At 47.5% G+C, this 18,021-nt stretch overlaps 9 protein-coding genes across 9 annotated transcripts; 5 read left to right on the top strand and 4 right to left on the bottom strand.

Moving 5' to 3' along the window:
- On the top strand, positions 1 to 512 carry ASPGLDRAFT_691428 (uncharacterized protein). The gene has a single exon (XM_022549330.1). It carries the CDS (start codon positions 42 to 44, stop codon positions 321 to 323), a length of 282 nt encoding a protein of 93 aa, XP_022404978.1. The 5' UTR covers positions 1 to 41; the 3' UTR covers positions 324 to 512.
- Positions 513 to 744: 232 nt separating this feature from the next.
- ASPGLDRAFT_117003 (DUF3425 domain-containing protein) lies at positions 745 to 2,130 on the bottom strand (the record flags this gene model as incomplete). The annotated part of the gene is made up of 5 exons (XM_022539828.1): positions 745 to 1,072; positions 1,141 to 1,191; positions 1,245 to 1,297; positions 1,375 to 1,677; positions 1,903 to 2,130. Coding segments are annotated over 5 exons (963 nt in total), but the record flags the coding sequence as incomplete, so codon positions are not given.
- Positions 2,131 to 2,322: 192 nt separating this feature from the next.
- ASPGLDRAFT_78874 (Zn(II)2Cys6 transcription factor) lies at positions 2,323 to 4,746 on the bottom strand (the record flags this gene model as incomplete). Its single annotated transcript, XM_022549993.1, has 4 exons — positions 2,323 to 3,703; positions 3,772 to 4,241; positions 4,297 to 4,448; positions 4,523 to 4,746. 4 exons carry the CDS (start codon positions 4,744 to 4,746, stop codon positions 2,471 to 2,473), a joined length of 2,079 nt encoding a protein of 692 aa, XP_022404976.1. The 3' UTR covers positions 2,323 to 2,470.
- Positions 4,747 to 6,398: 1,652 nt separating this feature from the next.
- ASPGLDRAFT_41845 (flavin-containing monooxygenase) lies at positions 6,399 to 8,402 on the top strand. Its single transcript, XM_022545497.1, has one exon. It carries the CDS (start codon positions 6,609 to 6,611, stop codon positions 8,256 to 8,258), a length of 1,650 nt encoding a protein of 549 aa, XP_022404975.1. The 5' UTR covers positions 6,399 to 6,608; the 3' UTR covers positions 8,259 to 8,402.
- Positions 8,403 to 8,795: 393 nt separating this feature from the next.
- Positions 8,796 to 10,149, top strand: fip1 (cleavage polyadenylation factor subunit FIP1). The gene is made up of 3 exons (XM_022545496.1): positions 8,796 to 8,965; positions 9,022 to 9,074; positions 9,143 to 10,149. The coding sequence occupies exons 1-3, from the start codon at positions 8,822 to 8,824 to the stop codon at positions 9,903 to 9,905; spliced, it is 960 nt and encodes a 319-aa protein (XP_022404974.1). The 5' UTR covers positions 8,796 to 8,821; the 3' UTR covers positions 9,906 to 10,149.
- Positions 10,150 to 10,329: 180 nt separating this feature from the next.
- Positions 10,330 to 11,338, top strand: ASPGLDRAFT_41841 (GroES family chaperonin). The gene is made up of 4 exons (XM_022545495.1): positions 10,330 to 10,437; positions 10,605 to 10,829; positions 10,943 to 11,001; positions 11,074 to 11,338. The coding sequence occupies exons 1-4, from the start codon at positions 10,435 to 10,437 to the stop codon at positions 11,099 to 11,101; spliced, it is 315 nt and encodes a 104-aa protein (XP_022404973.1). The 5' UTR covers positions 10,330 to 10,434; the 3' UTR covers positions 11,102 to 11,338.
- A 256-nt stretch (positions 11,339 to 11,594) lies between these two features.
- Positions 11,595 to 14,330, bottom strand: ASPGLDRAFT_78871 (uncharacterized protein; the record flags this gene model as incomplete). The annotated part of the gene is made up of 2 exons (XM_022549992.1): positions 11,595 to 13,658; positions 13,713 to 14,330. The coding sequence occupies 2 exons, from the start codon at positions 14,328 to 14,330 to the stop codon at positions 11,595 to 11,597; spliced, it is 2,682 nt and encodes an 893-aa protein (XP_022404972.1).
- Positions 14,331 to 14,632: 302 nt separating this feature from the next.
- On the top strand, positions 14,633 to 15,560 carry ASPGLDRAFT_21852 (uncharacterized protein; the record flags this gene model as incomplete). The annotated part of the gene is made up of 3 exons (XM_022543136.1): positions 14,633 to 14,991; positions 15,163 to 15,349; positions 15,483 to 15,560. The coding sequence occupies 3 exons, from the start codon at positions 14,633 to 14,635 to the stop codon at positions 15,558 to 15,560; spliced, it is 624 nt and encodes a 207-aa protein (XP_022404971.1).
- Positions 15,561 to 15,790: 230 nt separating this feature from the next.
- On the bottom strand, positions 15,791 to 16,742 carry ASPGLDRAFT_78869 (uncharacterized protein; the record flags this gene model as incomplete). Its single annotated transcript, XM_022549991.1, has 2 exons — positions 15,791 to 16,430; positions 16,508 to 16,742. 2 exons carry the CDS (start codon positions 16,740 to 16,742, stop codon positions 16,027 to 16,029), a joined length of 639 nt encoding a protein of 212 aa, XP_022404970.1. The 3' UTR covers positions 15,791 to 16,026.
- Between the last annotated feature and the right edge of the window lie 1,279 nt (positions 16,743 to 18,021).

The raw sequence follows: 18,021 nt of genomic DNA, 5'->3' as shown, positions 1-18,021 counted from the left end.
TTTTTTTTTTTTTTTTTTTTTTTTTACTCTGCATTTGTTCTATGTCGGTTGCTGCTTTATGGGCCTGCGCATCTGCTTCTTTCCCAATTTCAAGGGCTTGGCTTCCTTGTAAACAACTGCAAATATATCAATCATGTCGAATTTCGAATAATTTGGGCAATGACCAGAATTTGATCATTGATTGCAGTGTTAACTTTCAAACCCAGTTCGGAGCGGGGGAACATAGTTCGCAATACAGTACTCATGATTATCCAGACAGGAATGAAAGGACCGGGGCGTTGACACAGCGGTCACTCATTTCACTCGAGATGACATCACTGTAGGGAAGAATGCAGTAGTTGCCCGTGCTCAAGGTAATATTGTTGCCATTATTGGTAGATACCATGGTGAATTTTGTGTTGGTCCCCAGGGTCTGACACCCAGCTTTTGAAACCTCCAAACTCTTTGCCTGCGCCTGAACAATTAGTAGCGGTGTAGTAAGTAACAGACCACAGAGCAGACGCTGACGTGGCCAGTCCGAGGACGAAGGGGAATTCGAGACGCATGGTTGTAATGTTTAAATGAAATGTGTGGTACAGGTAGTTGGTGGAATCGAAAGATCCTTCTTATATATCTTTTTGCAAGAGAAAACATAAGAGTACAGTCTGGCTAGTTCGATACAGTACCATTTGTTTTCATTGAGAGCACCCCTGGTGAGTTTTGTTAATCAATTTCGAGTCAACTAAGAACTCAGAGCCCAGGAAATTAGATAATGGATGGAAACGATGGCTCAACACCCACAGATGTCGATGGCGCGGCGGGAACCAAAGCTTCCATTGTGTCCACTGACATATCATCTTGTAATTGAGGGAAATTTTGAAAGAACTCTTTGCACATGGTCCACATCCCGATGTCGCGAATGTGCATCTGAAAAGTGTTTGAGAAGAGATATAATCCACTGGTAGCATCATACTCATATATGTCACTGATAGGATAGGGCCAGATCAGCCGAAAACAGGATGCAAAGCCTTTGAAGAATCTATTCGTCAATATCTCGCAGTCCGAGACCACCAGACGTTCGCGGAAACCAGGCCTGAGAGATTAGCCCATCAAGACATTATAGGCCAAACGTATCAAACAATAGTAAATGTGTGTGCATACCAGGCAAAATAATCAGCGGTAAGTTGATGACGAAAGTTCATTTGGGTAGGCCTGAACAAGCGATATCAGCAGATGCCAAGTCTTTTGAATCGTCGCTTATTTACCTCGGGCGATACCATGCCGGAAGGCACGCAAACGAATCATTACGAATAACTGCCTAGAATCGCCAAGATCAGCAAATATATTCAAAGAAAGGGGGAAAACAGTAAACAAGCCACTAATTGAGCAACGTACTACCAGCATGGTATGGATCATTGTGAGCATTGATAATCTCGTCAATACGCCACTGTGCATGAAGATACACTCGTCAATTTGGCTCAGGGGCTTCCACAGCGGACACGAATAGGTCATGCCTCGCAATGTGTGCCAACCCCCGAGTACCCCGCGGATGATGGCATCGTGGTTAAGTCGTTCGTTTGTGCATATGTCGACCGTACCGACTTGGCGCACTTGGAGCAGTATGTCATTTGTCAATTGAAGAATGGTATAGCTTCCTTCTTCAAGCAGTGGCCGAGAGAGAGTGCAAAGGGTACTGGTCTTAAAAGGCCAATCTGGATCTATTGGATCGCAGGGACTCTCGACCGGTGGTGGGGCATCCTCGGTCGTAGATACGCCATCTTGCATATAACAAAGCGGGTCAAGTAGATATAGTGACGAAGAACCAGAAACATTATTGTTGAGAGGGAAATCAATGGGCGGGGAGTTAACGCAGGATCCTAAGGGTCATGGTAGTATGTTAGAAACGCTGTCCCTTAGTTCAACGAGCAGAAAGCGTGTTTTCGTACCTAAATGTGCATGGATCAGATCTTGAAGATGGTTTATTTGGCTTTGGATGTCTCTAAGCCCATCTTTTTGTTTCTCTGCTTTGGCTCTCTTCGTTGTCCTATCATTGTGGCGTTTCGCCTCACGCTGAGATGGGGACAATATCCGGCCTGACGACCAGGGCTTGTGTGTTGTTGAAGTGCGCGACGATGCTGGTGATGGCATTGGGCAGGAAGAGTATGTACCGTATTGATGAAGCTGTGACTCCGGGGGACGTGAGAAGGAAAGAGAGACATGATTAAATGATCAGGATGTTCATTACCCCGCATTGGCCAAGTACGACTACGGGGTATATACACTAAAGAACCCTCCGCCAAACTCTCAAAAGGTCTCGGGCGGGGTTGATGGCCTTGTCCCAGGCAGCTTTGTACAAGTACAGCTATCATGCCAGGTTATTATATATTTAATTTGGGCTATAAAAGACCTCACACAGTCTAAAACACTCGTTTATTCTCTTTGCCCAATGGTTTCCCATGAAAAGGCGCGTCATCACCTGCATCCTCGAGGTTTAACCGTTTAAGAGAGAGTCAAATTCGTTCTTTATACCATCGGTGTCATTGAAAAGATTGACAAAATCGTGTAAATTCATGTTGAACTCTTCCGGATTTAATGCTTCGTCCAGAATCTTCGGCTGTCTGCACACTTCCTGGACGGGATTTAGAGCTGGAAAGCAGGTGGAACGGCCTGGTGCGTCTATTTCATCCCCAGTCACCTGAACTCCAGTCTGAATGGCAGCATATTTCAGGAGATTTGTTGCGAAATCGGCCGACGTGTGAATCTCTTGCAGTCGATGTAGAATTTGCATGCACTGTTCGAATCCACGTAATCCGACCAGGGAGACCTCTAGATCCTTGGACCTGATTTCCAAAAGGTGAGTTGCTCCCGCAGAAAGCAGAGTAGTAACACCAACTGTTGGAAGGTACCGCGTAAGGTTGAGTTGATGTAGGTCACTTGCAATTGTTGTAGTCTCGTGTGCAGCCTGTCGAATCCTTCGTCTTGAGGCGTCACGAAGCTCTGCATTCAGATCTGGGAAAAAGAGCGCCGGTGGACGGTATAAGGCGCCTATTGTCGCCAAGTAAACCATTCTCAACACTGCTCCATGAATATGAAGAGAGCTACCCACGTCAAATGCACTGCTCTTTGACCTCAATCGCTCAATACGAAGCTCAGTGGGTAATCGAGTAACCCAATCTTTCAACATCGCATCACACTGTTCGAATTTGTCAATTTCAAACACTGTTTTCCTTGGTGTCAACATCGTCGTCGTCGCCGCAGAATCACCAAATCGAGTGCTGGCGACACAGTACTGTACTGAAAGGACCTTGCTGATGCACAGGGAGAGTTTGACCATTTCAATAAAAAGCAAGGCAGAAAAGCGTTGTTTGTCGACTCTCTGAGGCATTAAACCACAACCGACAGTTCTCAAAAGCTCTGGTGAACCGAATTGAAAATCATCAATTGTGAGCATCGGGATATTGTAGCTGTCATCATGCACCAACGCAGGCCGTCGCATTCCTAGTGCTATGAGTCGATCACGTGCATAAATGCACCACCATAGTCTTTTCCGGAGTTGTTTTCTTTGCTGGTCCATATCGGATTTGACTTGTTCACGGTGCAATCTGATGGTGTGAGCCTGCGATAGACAGGCTCCCATCCAATGCCAGGCGTCTTTTGGGTTACCGGGAGGCTCATACCAAAGTGTCATGAGGAGAAGGGATTGAATGAGTGATATACGGTCAGTCTCACAATCAAAGTTGTATAGTAACTAAGCAGTCAGCAATTGTATTGCAAGGAGGCCGGCGCACATACCACACTTTTGTTGAAGAAACACTTCTGCGCATCTCGTCGGTTTGGAAACCCCGCATTGTAAAGGTGCTCCTCACTAATGAAACCTGCGCCTGCGAACATAACAGCCTGGAAGAGCAGTAATCCCACTCGATGGACCCCGTCATTGAGAGCAATCGCGTGCAGGATATCGTCTATATCCAACACAGGCATATGTGGATGCACGCAGTGAAAATAACATTTGAGTAGCTCATTTCGTAGCTCATCTGCTGGGATTTTCAGTGCACCCTTGGCTCTTAGATAGTTCACATCGTCGGACCGCAATCGTCGTGGCAGCTCACGAATATAATGTGGAAGAATCCAGGGCTGCTGCATCTTTATTGGCCACTGTGTCGTATTCGCGGTATCAGCGGCACCATTTAATGGGAATGCATCGGCGATATTCTGGTCATCATTCATATGTCTCCAACCGACGTAGGGGGCATGTATTTGATCTTGTAAGTTGTAGCGTGTTAGCTTGCCTATGTAAAGGATCGGGTGGCCACTAACAAAGCAGATGAGGTATATGCTTGTTGGTAACGCACGATTCGCGATCCTGAGCCGTGTCATCGGCCAAGTTTTGATTTCTTGCCGTGAGGTCAAGGAACGCATTAAGCGCGCTTGCGGTTTTCTCGCCGGACTTTAAATGCTTGTGGGCGCTTCTACTTTTTTTTTTTTTTTTTTTTTTTTTTAAATAAATCCAGGGAACGATCCCATTTTGGTTTTGGTAACTCACTTTTCTCTTTTGCGGTTAAAGGCCAAGCATTTTACTTGATCCAGGCGACAACTGGTACAAGCAAGGCCGATTTGGTCCACGTCGCACCTAACCTTGCGCATACGACATGAGTCACAAGCTTGAAGATCACATTTGTTTGAAATTCGAGGTATCGTTGTTCTTTCCGATGCATAAGCCCTGCTTTTCCCTTGCGAAACTGGTCTCGTAGAGGGTGCAGTTGTCATTTTCAATCATGTATATAAGCCGCAATTCTCAAGGGATGGGGTTCGAAAAGAGGGAAGTGTTTTGGAGATAAGGAAAAGCCTCATATTTTTTTAAATAAAAGAGTCGATCTTCTGATAGTTTGGCCTACGTAGTCATCTGGCTAACCCTAACTATTGGATTGCCGAGGCTAAGTCGAGTTGTGCGAGTCGCACAGAACAAGCCCCGAGGGCCGCAGGATCGAGGTCGCGAACACCCGGAGGGTATGGAATAAGAGTTAGATCAGATGCCTTCCGCAATGCTTGGATCACCAGAGTATTCCCAGAGATCTGGACATCCGGGACCGATCTACAGTGGGAGGCAAAAAGTTTGAACCTCCCCCCCCCCCCCTAGACCGCTTTCGCCTACCGCCTCCCTAAACCAGTGATTATTCAATACTGTTAGCCGGTTAACTAGTTTAGCCAACTTCGTCTGTGCCATCCAAAATGCCTCGGGGTAAATAATTAGACCCCCAAACTCGCTCAAGAATATGCGAGTTAAAGTCAATTGGATGGGGAGCCAAGCGGATTCATCAAAAGCATCCAGAAATTCCACTCAATACAATTTAAAACTACAATTCGACGTGAAAATCAACGGCTAAATAATGTATCACAACCCCGATCTGGCCGACCACGACAGTTTACTGAAGAGCAACGAGATCATTTATATGATCTTACTACAACCAATCCTCATATTAAAATGCATGACCTATTAGAAGAGGTTGACCATGCAGTCAAGAAGCGATCAATTCGGAACCTCTTACATGAGATGGGACGCCGCAAATGGAGGCAGCTTCAGCGCCCTGAAATTACTGAATTCCATGCTCAAAAGCGCCTTGCTTGGGCCCAAGGATATGAGCATTTTATGCCTCAAGATTGGGCCAGAGTCCACTGGTCTGATGAATGCACAGTTGAAAGAGGTGCTGGAATTCAGCCAATTTGGTCCTTTCTACGAGACTACGCCCTAGTCAACAACTTCTTGAGAGAGATGTCTGCACACACCGTACTGGAAAGAGTGTCAAGCAGATGTTTTGGGCTGCTTTTGGAGAAGACACTCATACTGGTCTTATTCCTTTGGATGGTGATCCAGAGGCACCACGAGGTGGTGTAACAGCCCAAGTTATTTATGATCTTTATCAAGCTTTTTTACCTGAATTCATCCAGCCTGGGGACATCTTTATGCAAGGTAATGTCCCAGTACATACGGCACGCATTGTCAAGGATATTCTTGAGGAATTACAGATTCAGGTCATGGTCTGGCCACCATATTCACCTGATTTAAAACTTATTGAGAATCCCTGGGCTCTCATGAAGCAGCAGATTTATAAGCTGTATCCTGAGCTTGAGCATGCTTCTAATTCAGAAGAGACACGTCAATTATTAATTGGGGCTGCTAAAGAGGCATGGCATAGCATTGATCAGCAAGTGCGGGTTAAACTGTCTTCTACTATGCCTAACCGTGTAAAGGCAGTTATCAAGGCAAAGGGTTGGTATACGAAGTATTAGACTGGCAGAATAGCACAATATCATTGGCTGATGCAAGCGGTCATTACTGGCAGTAAAGGGGGGGGGGGGGGGTTCAAACTTTTTACCACACAGTGTATGAGTGTAGTTGCTTATCTTTCCCCGCCTCCCAACCCCGCAACCGGGTGTGCGAGTCGCACTCGCACTGCACCACAATGCTCCTAGTTTACAAATCGTTCTTTCGAGGACGGTATAAGATGAAATGTCTTGTGCTGTCCACAAGATCACCCAAGTTCAAGCACTTAACAATTTTTTCTGATCCATTACGAAACCATCGTGAGGACCGTTTACAAGCCAAAGAATCGACCTGAACAAGTACAACGATGACCGTTGTGCAATCCGTTGAACATGGGACGAGCCATGTCCGTGGCGGCTTGAACCTTGACGCGATTATCATCGGTGCCGGTTTTTCCGGCCTTTACCTCCTTCACAAACTACGCGATGAATTGAAATCGAACGTCAAGGTTTTCGAGGCCGAACCTGATATCGGCGGCACGTGGCATGCAAATCGCTACCCCGGAGCACGAGTTGACTGTCCGGCACCTCATTACGCCTACTCATCCAAGAAGATTTGGCAGAGCTGGACGTGGTCAGAGAGATATCCCAGCCAACCCGAGTTAAAATCGTACTTCGAGCATGTTGACAGAATCCTCCACGTTCGCAATGATTGCATTTTCAATTCTGAAGTCAATAGCTCTACGTTTGACAAGGTTTCTGGTCGATGGACTGTCCAGACTGCGGACGGGAAAGTGGCAACAGCAAAGTACCTGCTTGTCGCCGTTGGCTTTGCTTCTAAGCCGTACCTCCCGGACTGGCAGGGGATTTCTTCCTTCCAGGGTCCGATTTTTCACTCCGCAAAATGGCCTGAGGGGGGTGTCGACGTGAAGGGCAAGAAAGTAGCGGTTATTGGGACCGGCTCAACCGGTATCCAAATCACGCAAGAATGGGCCAAGGAAGCTGATGAAACATTCCTGTTTCAACGAACCCCGAACCTCTGTTTGCCTATGGCACAGCAAAGATTGGATGTGCCGAAGCAAGAGAAGAGCAAATTCAATTACGAGCACATGTTCACATACTGTGTGTCGACCTTTGGGGGGCTGGAGTACGAGCCAACTCCTAGAAATACGGCAGACGATTCCCCGGAAGACCGCGAGGCACTTTATGAGAAGCTTTACAAAGACGGCGGCTTCAAGTTTTGGTTCAACAATTATCAGGACCTGCTGTTCGATGCAACCGCTAACCGAGCGGCATATGACTTCTGGGCGAGAAAGACTCGCTCCAGAATTAGCGACCCCGTAAAGAAGGATCTTTTAGCCCCCTTGGAGCCTCCCCACCCATTCGGAGCAAAGAGACCATCCCTCGAACAAGACTTCTACGAACAAGTTGACAAGCCTAACGTCCACATCATCGACACCAAAAGGAATCCAGTCGTTGAAGTTCGGCCCCAGGGTATAGTCACTGCAGACGGAAACTTGCATGAAATCGATATTATCGCCGTTGCAACAGGATTTGACGCCTTCACTGGTGGCTTGAAGCGCTTAGGTCTCAAAGGCACCGATGGAATTGTTCTCGGTGAGCGCTGGAGGAATGGTGTGACTACTAATCTGGGGATGACCGTCAGTGGATTCCCAAATATGTTCCTTCCGTACAGTCTGCAGGCCCCTACTGCCTTTGCAAATGGACCAAGGATTATTGAGATGCAAGGAAATTGGATTGCGTCTATCATTTGCAAAATGGAGAATGAGGGAGTAAAGTCCCTGGTCGCGACGAGAGAAGCTGAAAGAGCCTGGAGTGATGAGGTAAACGCTCTGGCCAACATGAGTCTTTTGCCACAAGCCAATTCATGGTACATGGGCTCTAACATTCCCGGCAAACCTGTTCAGTCACTTAACTATATCGGAGGGCTTCCCACGTATGGAGCGAGGTGTGCAAAGGCCATCGAGCAGGACTTTAGGGGATTTGTTAAAGAATGATTGTGATGTACAACATGAGTCAAGATCAGATTTTTCCTACCTCAATTCGATTTATATTTGACCTTGTTAGTCTGTCGACTATTCTTAGACAAGGATACTGTAGTTAGGAGATATCGAAACCCAGGTACCAAATCTCGAAACGAAGTTGTTGACTTCACATTATCCATCCTCTCCAGCTTGAACTAATTGGTAATCACTTGCAAATTTTGTTTCTTCATCATATTTCATTCCGTCCCGGTCTCTATCTTACAGACCTTTGCCAGGGAGATTAACTAACCGACGATGCCAGCAAAAGGGTTGACTAAAATTTTGGTAAAAAGGGAGCTTAAACCGGCGTCGGTTAGCGTTGTGGTGTAATGAAATATATAATAGACAATAAAATATATAGTAGATTGTACTCTGATTATATTATTGTATCAACTGTTGTTTCTTCGACATAGAAGACAAACAGGCCAAACTCGGCATCCCGTCTGCGCGATCTCCGCAGCTCGCAACTGTTTCTATCATTATTATTCTCTGCCCTTTCTCAGCTCCAATTCCCCTCACTGTGATACCCAGACACCATGGAAGAAGAAGACGACGACTTTTACGACCCGACCGACGTGGTCCCGCCTACTCAAGTGCAAAATAATCCGCAACATGCTCCGTCTAATGGTCACGAAACGGGCGATGCGGAGGAAGAAGAGATAGAGGTGGAAGATGACGATGTTCGTTGCAACTTGCGTGCTTCGACAAAGAGTATTGGGCTAAATGATCTTCTTAGGATGACTTCAATATCATTACAGAAGCATCACCAGATGCGCCGCCGCCAGAGATGTGAGTAGCTGCTCTTCATCAGACAGGACCATGCGCGCCTTGTTCTAACAACACTTCTCGTCTTGCAGACCACATCCTCGCCATGCCAACCTTCGGAATGACTCCCAACGACCCTCATCCATAGACGCGCCCGTGCCAAAATCCGTCACGCCAACCCCGAAAGTAGAGTCCGCAACCCCAGTGCCCGTCGCTGCCAGACCAGCCGTGCCACAAAAACCGGGCTCAGCATATCCACCCATCCACGCGTCGAATATCGATGTCCATATGAACCCAGTACACCCGGCGACTGGAAAGCCGATCCTCTTGACAGACATGGACAACGATTTCCCTGCCGATGATAAACCATGGCGGCGACCGGGATCCGACATTTCGGATTACTTTAACTACGGATTCGACGAGTTTACGTGGGCCAGCTACGTCTTGAAGCAACAGGAGCTACGACGTGAAGTGGGAGACCAGAGGAAACAGCTAGATGACATGCAGAACTTCATGAGCATGGGAATGCCGCCAATGCCCGGTGGTCCCCCACCGGGACCTGGACCTGGACCTGGCGGCGCACCACCGGGAATGCCGCCAATGCCTGGCATGCCCGAGATGTCTCCCGATATTATGCAGGGCATGTTGACGGGCATGATGTCTCAGGGTCTGGATCCGTCATCGATGGATCCCATGTCCTTCATGCAACATGCGCAGGCGATGATGGGCCCACAACCCGGGGCCGCTCAACCTCAAGCTCAAGGATTTGGAGGACAAGGTGGTCACCAGATGGGGTACGGAGGATATGATCAACGAGGCGGATTTGGAGGTCGCGGACGGGGACGAAGATGGTAGAATTTAACCTATTGTGAATCTTGCTTTTCCATAATTCCCAGTGACGGGACGGATATCGCGGCGTTTGAAAATGCATTTGCATCGATTTAGGATATAGCAATTGAGTGTTCTTGCTAATGAACTGCTTGTGTTCTCATATCGTGGAACCGCCTAGCATCTTGTTCGGGAAAAAGGAGCCGGGCGTGTTGTATGCTGTAGAAGAATCTGCGCACACGACCTTGTACGGCTCAGGAGGACTACCAGCTCCCTGATCCTGCGAGAAACAACCAGACCGTAGACAATTGTTTGAGAGAGTACAGATCCGTAGAAAGATGCAATTGTTGTAGTTGAGGCTTACCCTCGGCAGTAGTGATGCTGGAAGCTGCGGTCTTGGCATTCTGGAAATTTCTCGCGAGTCCAGATCTTCTTCCACCACTTCTTTTCTCCCCCGGACACTCTTCTCCTCCTCCACGCCTCTCAGTCTTCCACTCCGTCTCGTCTTTGTTGAATTTACTGTTCCTACCCAGTTCGCTGCACTTATTCCGTCAAAATGGTACGTGGTCCTGGTAGCTGGTGAGCTCTGGAGATCGGGTTGCTTCTCCGACTCACCCGGGCAATTTTTCTCCATTGCGGGGGGAGCTCATCGCCATATCGTCTTGGCTCTCAAGACAGCAATTGTTGAAGAACATGCGCTAACACACTTGCTTTTCTTGAATACAGTCTATCCTCCGTAACGTCAAGACCCTTGCCCCTCTCTTCGACCGTGTCCTGGTCCAGCGCGTCAAGCCCGAGACCAAGACCGCCTCGGGTATCTTCCTCCCCGAGAGCAGCGTCAAGGAGCAGAACGTTGCCAAGGTCCTTGCTGTTGGCCCCGGTGCCTTTGACATCAACGGCAAGAAGATCCCCGTCAGCGTTGCTCCTGGTGACCACGTCTTGACTCCTCAGGTACGATAGTTCTTTGCTTAATGACCGATTCAGGTTTTCTGCGCCATGGGTTGTGTAGTTTCGCATGAGCACCTGGTTTATGTTCTGGGATGTGGTTCTAACATGGTTTACAGTTCGGTGGTAGCCCCCTCAAGGTTGGCGATGAGGACTACACCCTCTACCGGGACTCTGAGTATGTGATCCTTCTTTAGTTTCTCACTTTTTTTTTTTTTTTTTTTTTTTTTCAGTACTGACTTGCGAATAGGATTCTTGCCAAGATCAACGGCGAGTAAATTCTTTACGAAATGCAATGACGTTCTGTCGCTTTCGGTTTGTTGCCTTTCCTAGCTCGACCCGGGCTGAAATATCGCCCGAGTGAGACGAGAAAAGGCGTGTATTATACGATACAGTTATGAGTTTCGAACGGTGCACCTCATGAAAAACAACCAAAAAAAAAAAAAAAAAAATTCTATACACCCCGGCGGATGGTTCGGAATTGGTCCATGAGTACGGAGTATTCGTGGACCTATTTTCTTATCTAATCCCTGCATTTATCTTTTTTGTTTAAGCGTGAATGACTTGTTATTTGCATTTATGTATGCTTGATGTATTTTATGTCTAGCAAGCGGTCTGTCCCATGCAGTTCTGGCGGGATAAAAGCGAGTAATTGAAGACATGATAATCTCCTCTCTTACGTTCTTATATTTGTTCCAAAAGAATGGGCTGACTGCGTCAATGATAGTTACAATATACTTGGTGAACCTATCTATATATGTAACGTTATATTTATACAGCATCAAAGTTAAGCGCCCAGTCACATTGCCACTCATCCATTATATCCTCTACTCTCTTCAGCACTCTCTCCCCAATGATTCCTGCAAACAGACGTCTTCGCGTCTCACTTGACATCTCTATAAACCTCGACAGTGCTGAAACTGTGCCCTGATCATAAGTAGAACCTAATTTTAGCTTCTCTTCCTCCCTCCTCAACGCAAGCAAGACAACCTGCGCAGCAAACGGGTTCAATCCAGCACGACGGAGAAAAAGCTCCCATTGCGTCTCGGTTTCAACCATCGCTGGATCAACTCTTGGCTTGTTGATACTGGGGTTGATAGGCATAAAGCCAATACTCCGCGGCACACTGGTCTCCAGTAGTCGAAACGAATGCTTGTAAGCGAGCCCTAGGATCCATTGCGCCATAGTTTCCGGTGTGGATGGCGCGATTATCAGCGGGATAATAGTTGAATGTACCGATGCAGAGTTGCAGAATGCCGTGAGCGATGTAATAGATTCTAGCGTCCGCTTGTCGGCCGTGGGTTGCTTCTTAGCTGTTCCTCCAGAGTGGGAGATAAGGACGTAGAGACGTTCGTATCGCGGGGCTAGGAGCATGATGCGCTCCCGGAGAGGTGAGTTGATGTCCTTAATGCCATCTAGGTGTGGATGAGCGGGTTTGTGGCCCGGGAGGTATAGCTGTGTCGTGGCCTGGGATGTTGTCAGTATTGCACCTGTTGAAGGTGAGATGACGATGTCCGCTTCGTGTTCGAGATCGTGGTTGATTGTGTCATAGTCTCGGTATATGAGTGTGGGTGGTGGATCTTTCGTGTTTTCGAGGATTCGTGCCAATCGGAGGTGTGACTTGAGGAGTGATGTTGATAGGAAGAGTAATGGAGGTTCTTGGTTGTTTCTTGGGTATTGGGGGATATGCTGGGATGCAGAAGTGTTCGATAAAATAGAAACTCGTTCCTCGCGTTGCATGACTGGTTCTGCGTATTGATCTGATACCACGACCATGGACTTTTGACGCTCTGTTCGATCATCAATCGGTTGCTTATTCTTGGTTGCGATATAAGAACTCTCTGCGTTGACTCGTCGCTTAGGCGCTATGCCTCTCATTTCCATGAAAGCAGGCAAGGAGCCCAGTGCCGTGGATGGTGATGACAAGTCTGAGCCCTGGATTTCGGCTGGAGGTCGCATTGTTGCCCTCTTTTTTCCATTTCTGTGTTGTTTTCCCCTGAGCTTATTATCATCTCTTGCCTTCTTCCTTTTCTGTTGACGATTGGGCGTTTGATCCAGACATTTCTGCGCTTTTTGACGGCAAGTCTCGCCAACAATCGCTGGCCCGTCAGGTATCAATGTCGCATTATGGGAGCTATCGTTTGCTGTGATAGGCTGCTTGTTTGCTCTAATGTTCGACTCGCACCAGTTCCTGTCGACGACCGTACTGTCTATATTACCTCCATGGCTGGTCTCAAGTGGCTTTGGCGTTTCTAAAATCTCCCCTTCAACGAAATCCTGGGTTCCTTGTTCGACCTCAACTGAATAGTCAACGTCGATGTCTCCATCGTCCACTGTCTCTTGATATGTGAAGCAAGGATATGACTGGAGAGTAGACGGAAAGGATGTAGGATGTCGACGTGCACTAAAGTGATGCTCAGGAGCGAGTTCAACTTCGGGCCGTGTTGAAACCACAGTTTGGGCGAGGTTCCAAGTTGAATATGGCGGGTGAAATAGATTTTCATAGCCTTCTATACTTCCCCCCTCCATGGGACCAGAAGATGCGTGCTCAATGGGCATCGGATATTCTTGAAAAGACCTCACTTCCTCTTCGGGTTGCGCATTAGAAGACTGCTCGTCTTCAGAACCTCGTGTCCTTTTATCTCCCTCACCAAACTCTAGAGGTATTGAGGTCAATGTGCCCGTCTTCTGTAAACAAAGTGGCGATTCGTGTCGTTTGATAGGAGTCGAGGAAACGGGACTGGGGAGCATCTGCGGCTTCGGGCTAGGCGATGGACTGTATAACTCGTCGAAGTCGATTGGGGTAAGAGGAAGATCCGGTTCGCGAAACGCCTGCTAGAAGCCAAATCAGTTAGCAAATAGGTATAATGACTCTCTCAGGAATAATACCTCATATGCCAGTAAATGAGTCTCGAGACAATCCATAGCTGGGCTGATATCCCCATACTTCCTAGCATTCTGAATCAAAAGAAAGGACTCTCTGGTACAATTGAGTCTCTCTATATTGGTCTTCTCGTAAATTCCGTGGCTCGTAATGAAGCTCGTAGAGGACTTTGGCAGGGAATATGGTAGGCAGGTTTGCAGCAACGGCAGCGCTTTATTTCCACGACGAGAACGAACAGAGCTCGTTAGAGCATTTATTTCCGATTCATGATGGGTAGTAAGAACAGGAAGCTCGACTTTGAGACCCTCGATTCTAGGTAATGACGGAAGGCAGTCGTCCCAATTCACTTCCACGCGCTCTGCTCTCGAGTCGCGAATCACCGTTGAAAGAAGTCGGGCGTCATTTTTACCCAGATTGAGCTTTTCGCTGTTAAGCAGTCGCTCGATGGACTTCCAAGGAGGCGTAGTATGACTGTTCAAAGCAGGCGAAGATTCATCTTTGGAGGAAGGGCTGTTCTCGAGTATCTGGTCGATATATTCCAGGGGATTAACAGTAGTGGATGGGGTTGCAATTCCATGGAAACGAGCGTATTCGAGAAAGGATGGACATTGTTTTTGATCCATAGGGAGTTTAAGCTGTGGTGTTAGCGAAGAAATCGCAAGTTTTTTGTTCTTGCGTGTGTCCTAGTTCAATGGGCCAATTTAAGGTCAGACAGACCATACGCAGGCATACTGATAATACCATATTACCATACCATACAGCCGTGGAGATCCCCTCAGATAAAGTTGAGCTGGTGTGGGTCACATGAGCTTCCACTAACGTCTGACGTACATGAACCATGTCCGTCAAAGACTCTCCCTTTGCTTTCCCATATAACTTCTTCCTTCGCTCTTGAACAGTCTCTCGTTTACAAAATGTTTACAAAATGTCTACCATGCGTTGCGCGGTCAGGAATGGAAACAAGACAAAGCCGGTGAAGTCGAAAAACTATCATCGTATCGATGACTTCAAATACCAGCAGAAACGACTCCGCGAGATTCTGGGCTTCTTAGACCGCGTGGAGGTTGAAGGGCGCCAAATACCCGAAACCCTTACAGACGAACAGTTCAACAGCCTCGGAATTGAACTGATTGACCTTGATATGAAGACGGGACAGACTCCTCCCTCGATCACCCGATACTTCCTACCCGCTACGGACGATGCCTCAGGGGTCTCGAGCAGCGCTACTGACCCGATCGATGATCGTTTTACCGAGTACAATAAAAGCAGAGCGAAAAGGGTCTGGTGATTGTGGGTGGTCGAAATATCTTGCAAATGCTTTTGTTGGCCATGCATATAATCAAGAGCGTAAAGTGTTTGTATCTCTATGGAAGTAACTCATGTAAGTACTTAGGATCTCTTGACTTGATGGCTTTTTATGGACCGTTACGCTGACACAAGCACCTTCTCGTCTAGTCTCGATGATTCTAGGAGAGGACGATTGTTCTACGTTGGCCACAGCCTCGATGTGAAAAGTGGAAGCGAATACGGCGGCGCACGTCATGCGCGTCGTGCCGTTCTTGCTGTGCTGAATAGAAGGGTAGACGAGCACCGACCGTCGATCGCTGAATTGATTGTACTTGTCAGCTGGATGCTGGCAGCAGTGCGTTACCAGGACGCCGCGAAAGTGAAAAGACGGAGAAAGGGAAAGGCGATGCGATTGCACATGATCTTTCCGGCTTGCTCTCTTGTCCATGGACTGTTAATGATTGTACAGTATACTAACAGAATAATAGACCCTTGTCTATTGTTTTATGCAGCCTGCTAAAGCGCGAGTCCTTTACGTTGAAAGTCGAGGCTACCAAAGCTCATAACTTCGATGTTCCAAATTATCGTGAGATGATGTATTCTCTCGTTCGGTGGACTTCCCCAATTATACATGGTAATACTGAAATGGGTGAGTCTCTTGCTGCCATTGAGGAATATAGCGAAGATGGATCGTAGGACGAGCAAGATGGAAAGCGAAAGAGCCAATATATGTCGCAATGCTGTTCAAGGTTTTTAATCACTGTTTAATTATATTTACGTTTTATGTGAGGCAATTGCATGAGAAAATCAATTTGGCACTATTACTTTCATCACGCTTCAGGTAGTTACATAGAGAGAAGACCCAGAATACAACCGCGGGAATGAAAATCCTCCTCGCCTCACATATTCACCAATACCTCAATACAATACAAGGCACCGAACAACGACAATCTCCGTTCTCTTACCACCACTGGTCCCAGCTTTCTCTCCCACACCCATCTTCAACAAACCTCAAGGACTGCAAAAGGATACTCAATCAACGTCGTTGGCGGGAGAGCTGGCTTCCAGAGAATGAATCCCTGCCTCTTCTTCTCTTGCAGCCTCCTCATATTGCTCTCGTTTTTCTTCTTTCTCTCTTTCGGCCTTCTCCTCGTCTTGCTTTCGTCTTTTCTCCTCTTCTTCGGCCGCCTTCTTTCGTTCCTTTTCCCTTGCTTTCTCGCCCATGGACATTTGAACTGTCATCGTCAACGTCATTCTCCCTAGTCTGAATACATCACCTGCAATGAACAGATCGAAAGGCCCAATGAGGGTCAACTTCAAGAAGGAAAGCTTAAAATCGGACTCAAGACCTTTCAGGAAATTCAAGAAATGAACCGGATCGAAATGGGCCATAACAAGAAAAAAACTGATGGCGGTGACAGGCCGCCATGAAATACCTATGCGATGTTCAGCTACGAATCTCAGTTTATGGGGGGTGGGTATAACAGCGCCTCTTACCGTTCTTTTTGTTTACCATTGAATTCACAGTACAAGATGTAAGTGAGCATCTCGATACCCGTCTGCATCAATGCCTGCTCCAGACGCTTCGTGACGGCAAATGCCTTTACCTCCAGGATCCCATGGACATCGTCTTTTCGGTCAGAACTGAGACATCCGTCGGTGTATGCCCTGATATATTTCTCCCCAAGTCTGTGTGCAAATCCCTTCCTAAACCCCTCCCACTCTAATCCTGCTTCCTTGCAACCCATTGTTACCGTCCGGAGAAAAGCCACTGCGGCAATATTTACTGTTTCCTTCCCCCTGGTCGGTCGGCGGGTACATGTTGGTGTCCGCGATGGAATGTACAGAGCCCCCGGCTAACGACTCCGATGACCCCGCGTCGGATTCGGTGTAGGCATCAGAGCGCGAGTTGGGTGGTGAACTATCTCCGTTCGTGTCCATTCTGTCCTCGACGGGCGATGAGATGGCTTGCGAGCGACTCTCCGAGACTTCGCTGGCATTTTTTTTTATCTCTGTCACTGGAGCCCTCGGATTCGGGGATACCATTGCTGATCACCCATAGGCGCGAAGCAGCCTAGGTCCCTCGTTTGTCCAATGGGTGGCCGTTGACCAGGAGCGTCTCTGATGTCCCTGCAATAATGTCTCCAGTCCAAGAAGAATTTGAGGTAGTTTCTGGGAATCTCGTCGGCTTCGTAAGAGAGTTTTAGGACATCAATGAGATACTGCAGCAAGTTCGACTCAAAGCCAACGAGCGGCTTATGTCCCCATAGAATTTTATCAGGTAGTGGGGCAATTAGACTTTAGAAGCGGATTTCCAGCCTCCTACGTCGCGAAACGAGACTAGAGTCCCTATACCTGCTTCAACCATTCTCAAGGTCCGATTTATAACCGGGAGCTCCGTGTCCCATGTTGTCTATATCCAGATCAACTCCGGTAGGTAATGATGACCACCGCGTAATCCTCAAACAAGGCGATATTTTTTCGTTCCTAACACCTATCTAGTTAGATGTGAAGGTCATTCTCGGGGTACAACAGTGCCCTACCTTTCCCTGTCTATGCCATTCAATCCACAGTAAATTATGTAGGCCAGCATCAATATTCATCTACATGGTTGTCTTTTCGGTGTTGACGGTGACGAAAAAGGGATTGGCCTCTATAATGCCATGGATGTCGTTTTTTTGGTTGGTGAGCAGATATCCATCTGTATGGCCTCTGATCGAGGCTTCGCCCAACTGTCTTTCGAAGCTTATCTATCGGGATTCCTATTTATAGTTCTGCTTCTGGGCACCACATTGTCAGCACCCGTAGAAAAGGTACAGAAGTCACATTGACCACTTGTTCACCAAGTGAACGGGGGTGCATTGTAGCACCAGCGATTGAGATATCAGTCCCATGGGTTGGGGCTCGGGGAAAAGGGACTTGAGGGATTCGGTAGAGTCATCTATATTATCCCCGTTGAGGTTCCTTCGCTCTCCGGCTGATTTCTCTAGGCATGCCTGTTCTATCACAGGTTCGGCACCAGATTGA

This window comes from Aspergillus glaucus (genome assembly GCF_001890805.1).
Source record: "Aspergillus glaucus CBS 516.65 unplaced genomic scaffold ASPGLscaffold_2, whole genome shotgun sequence".
NCBI lineage: Eukaryota > Fungi > Ascomycota > Eurotiomycetes > Eurotiales > Aspergillaceae > Aspergillus > Aspergillus glaucus.
Note: the sequence above shows the minus strand (reverse complement) of the source record. Positions and strands in the feature narration are given on the sequence as shown.

Coding starts and splice junctions, on each gene's coding strand:
- ASPGLDRAFT_691428 (XM_022549330.1), top strand. CDS start 42: ATGTCGGTTGCTGCTTTATGGGCCTGCGCATCTGCTTCTTTCCCAATT.
- ASPGLDRAFT_41845 (XM_022545497.1), top strand. CDS start 6,609: ATGACCGTTGTGCAATCCGTTGAACATGGGACGAGCCATGTCCGTGGC.
- fip1 (XM_022545496.1), top strand. CDS start 8,822: ATGGAAGAAGAAGACGACGACTTTTACGACCCGACCGACGTGGTCCCG. Junction 8,966..9,021: donor TAGAGGTGGAAGATGACGAT/GTTCGTTGCAAC, acceptor TGATCTTCTTAG/GATGACTTCAATATCATTAC. Junction 9,075..9,142: donor GATGCGCCGCCGCCAGAGAT/GTGAGTAGCTGC, acceptor CTCGTCTTGCAG/ACCACATCCTCGCCATGCCA.
- ASPGLDRAFT_41841 (XM_022545495.1), top strand. Junction 10,830..10,942: donor ACCACGTCTTGACTCCTCAG/GTACGATAGTTC, acceptor CATGGTTTACAG/TTCGGTGGTAGCCCCCTCAA. Junction 11,002..11,073: donor ACCCTCTACCGGGACTCTGA/GTATGTGATCCT, acceptor ACTTGCGAATAG/GATTCTTGCCAAGATCAACG.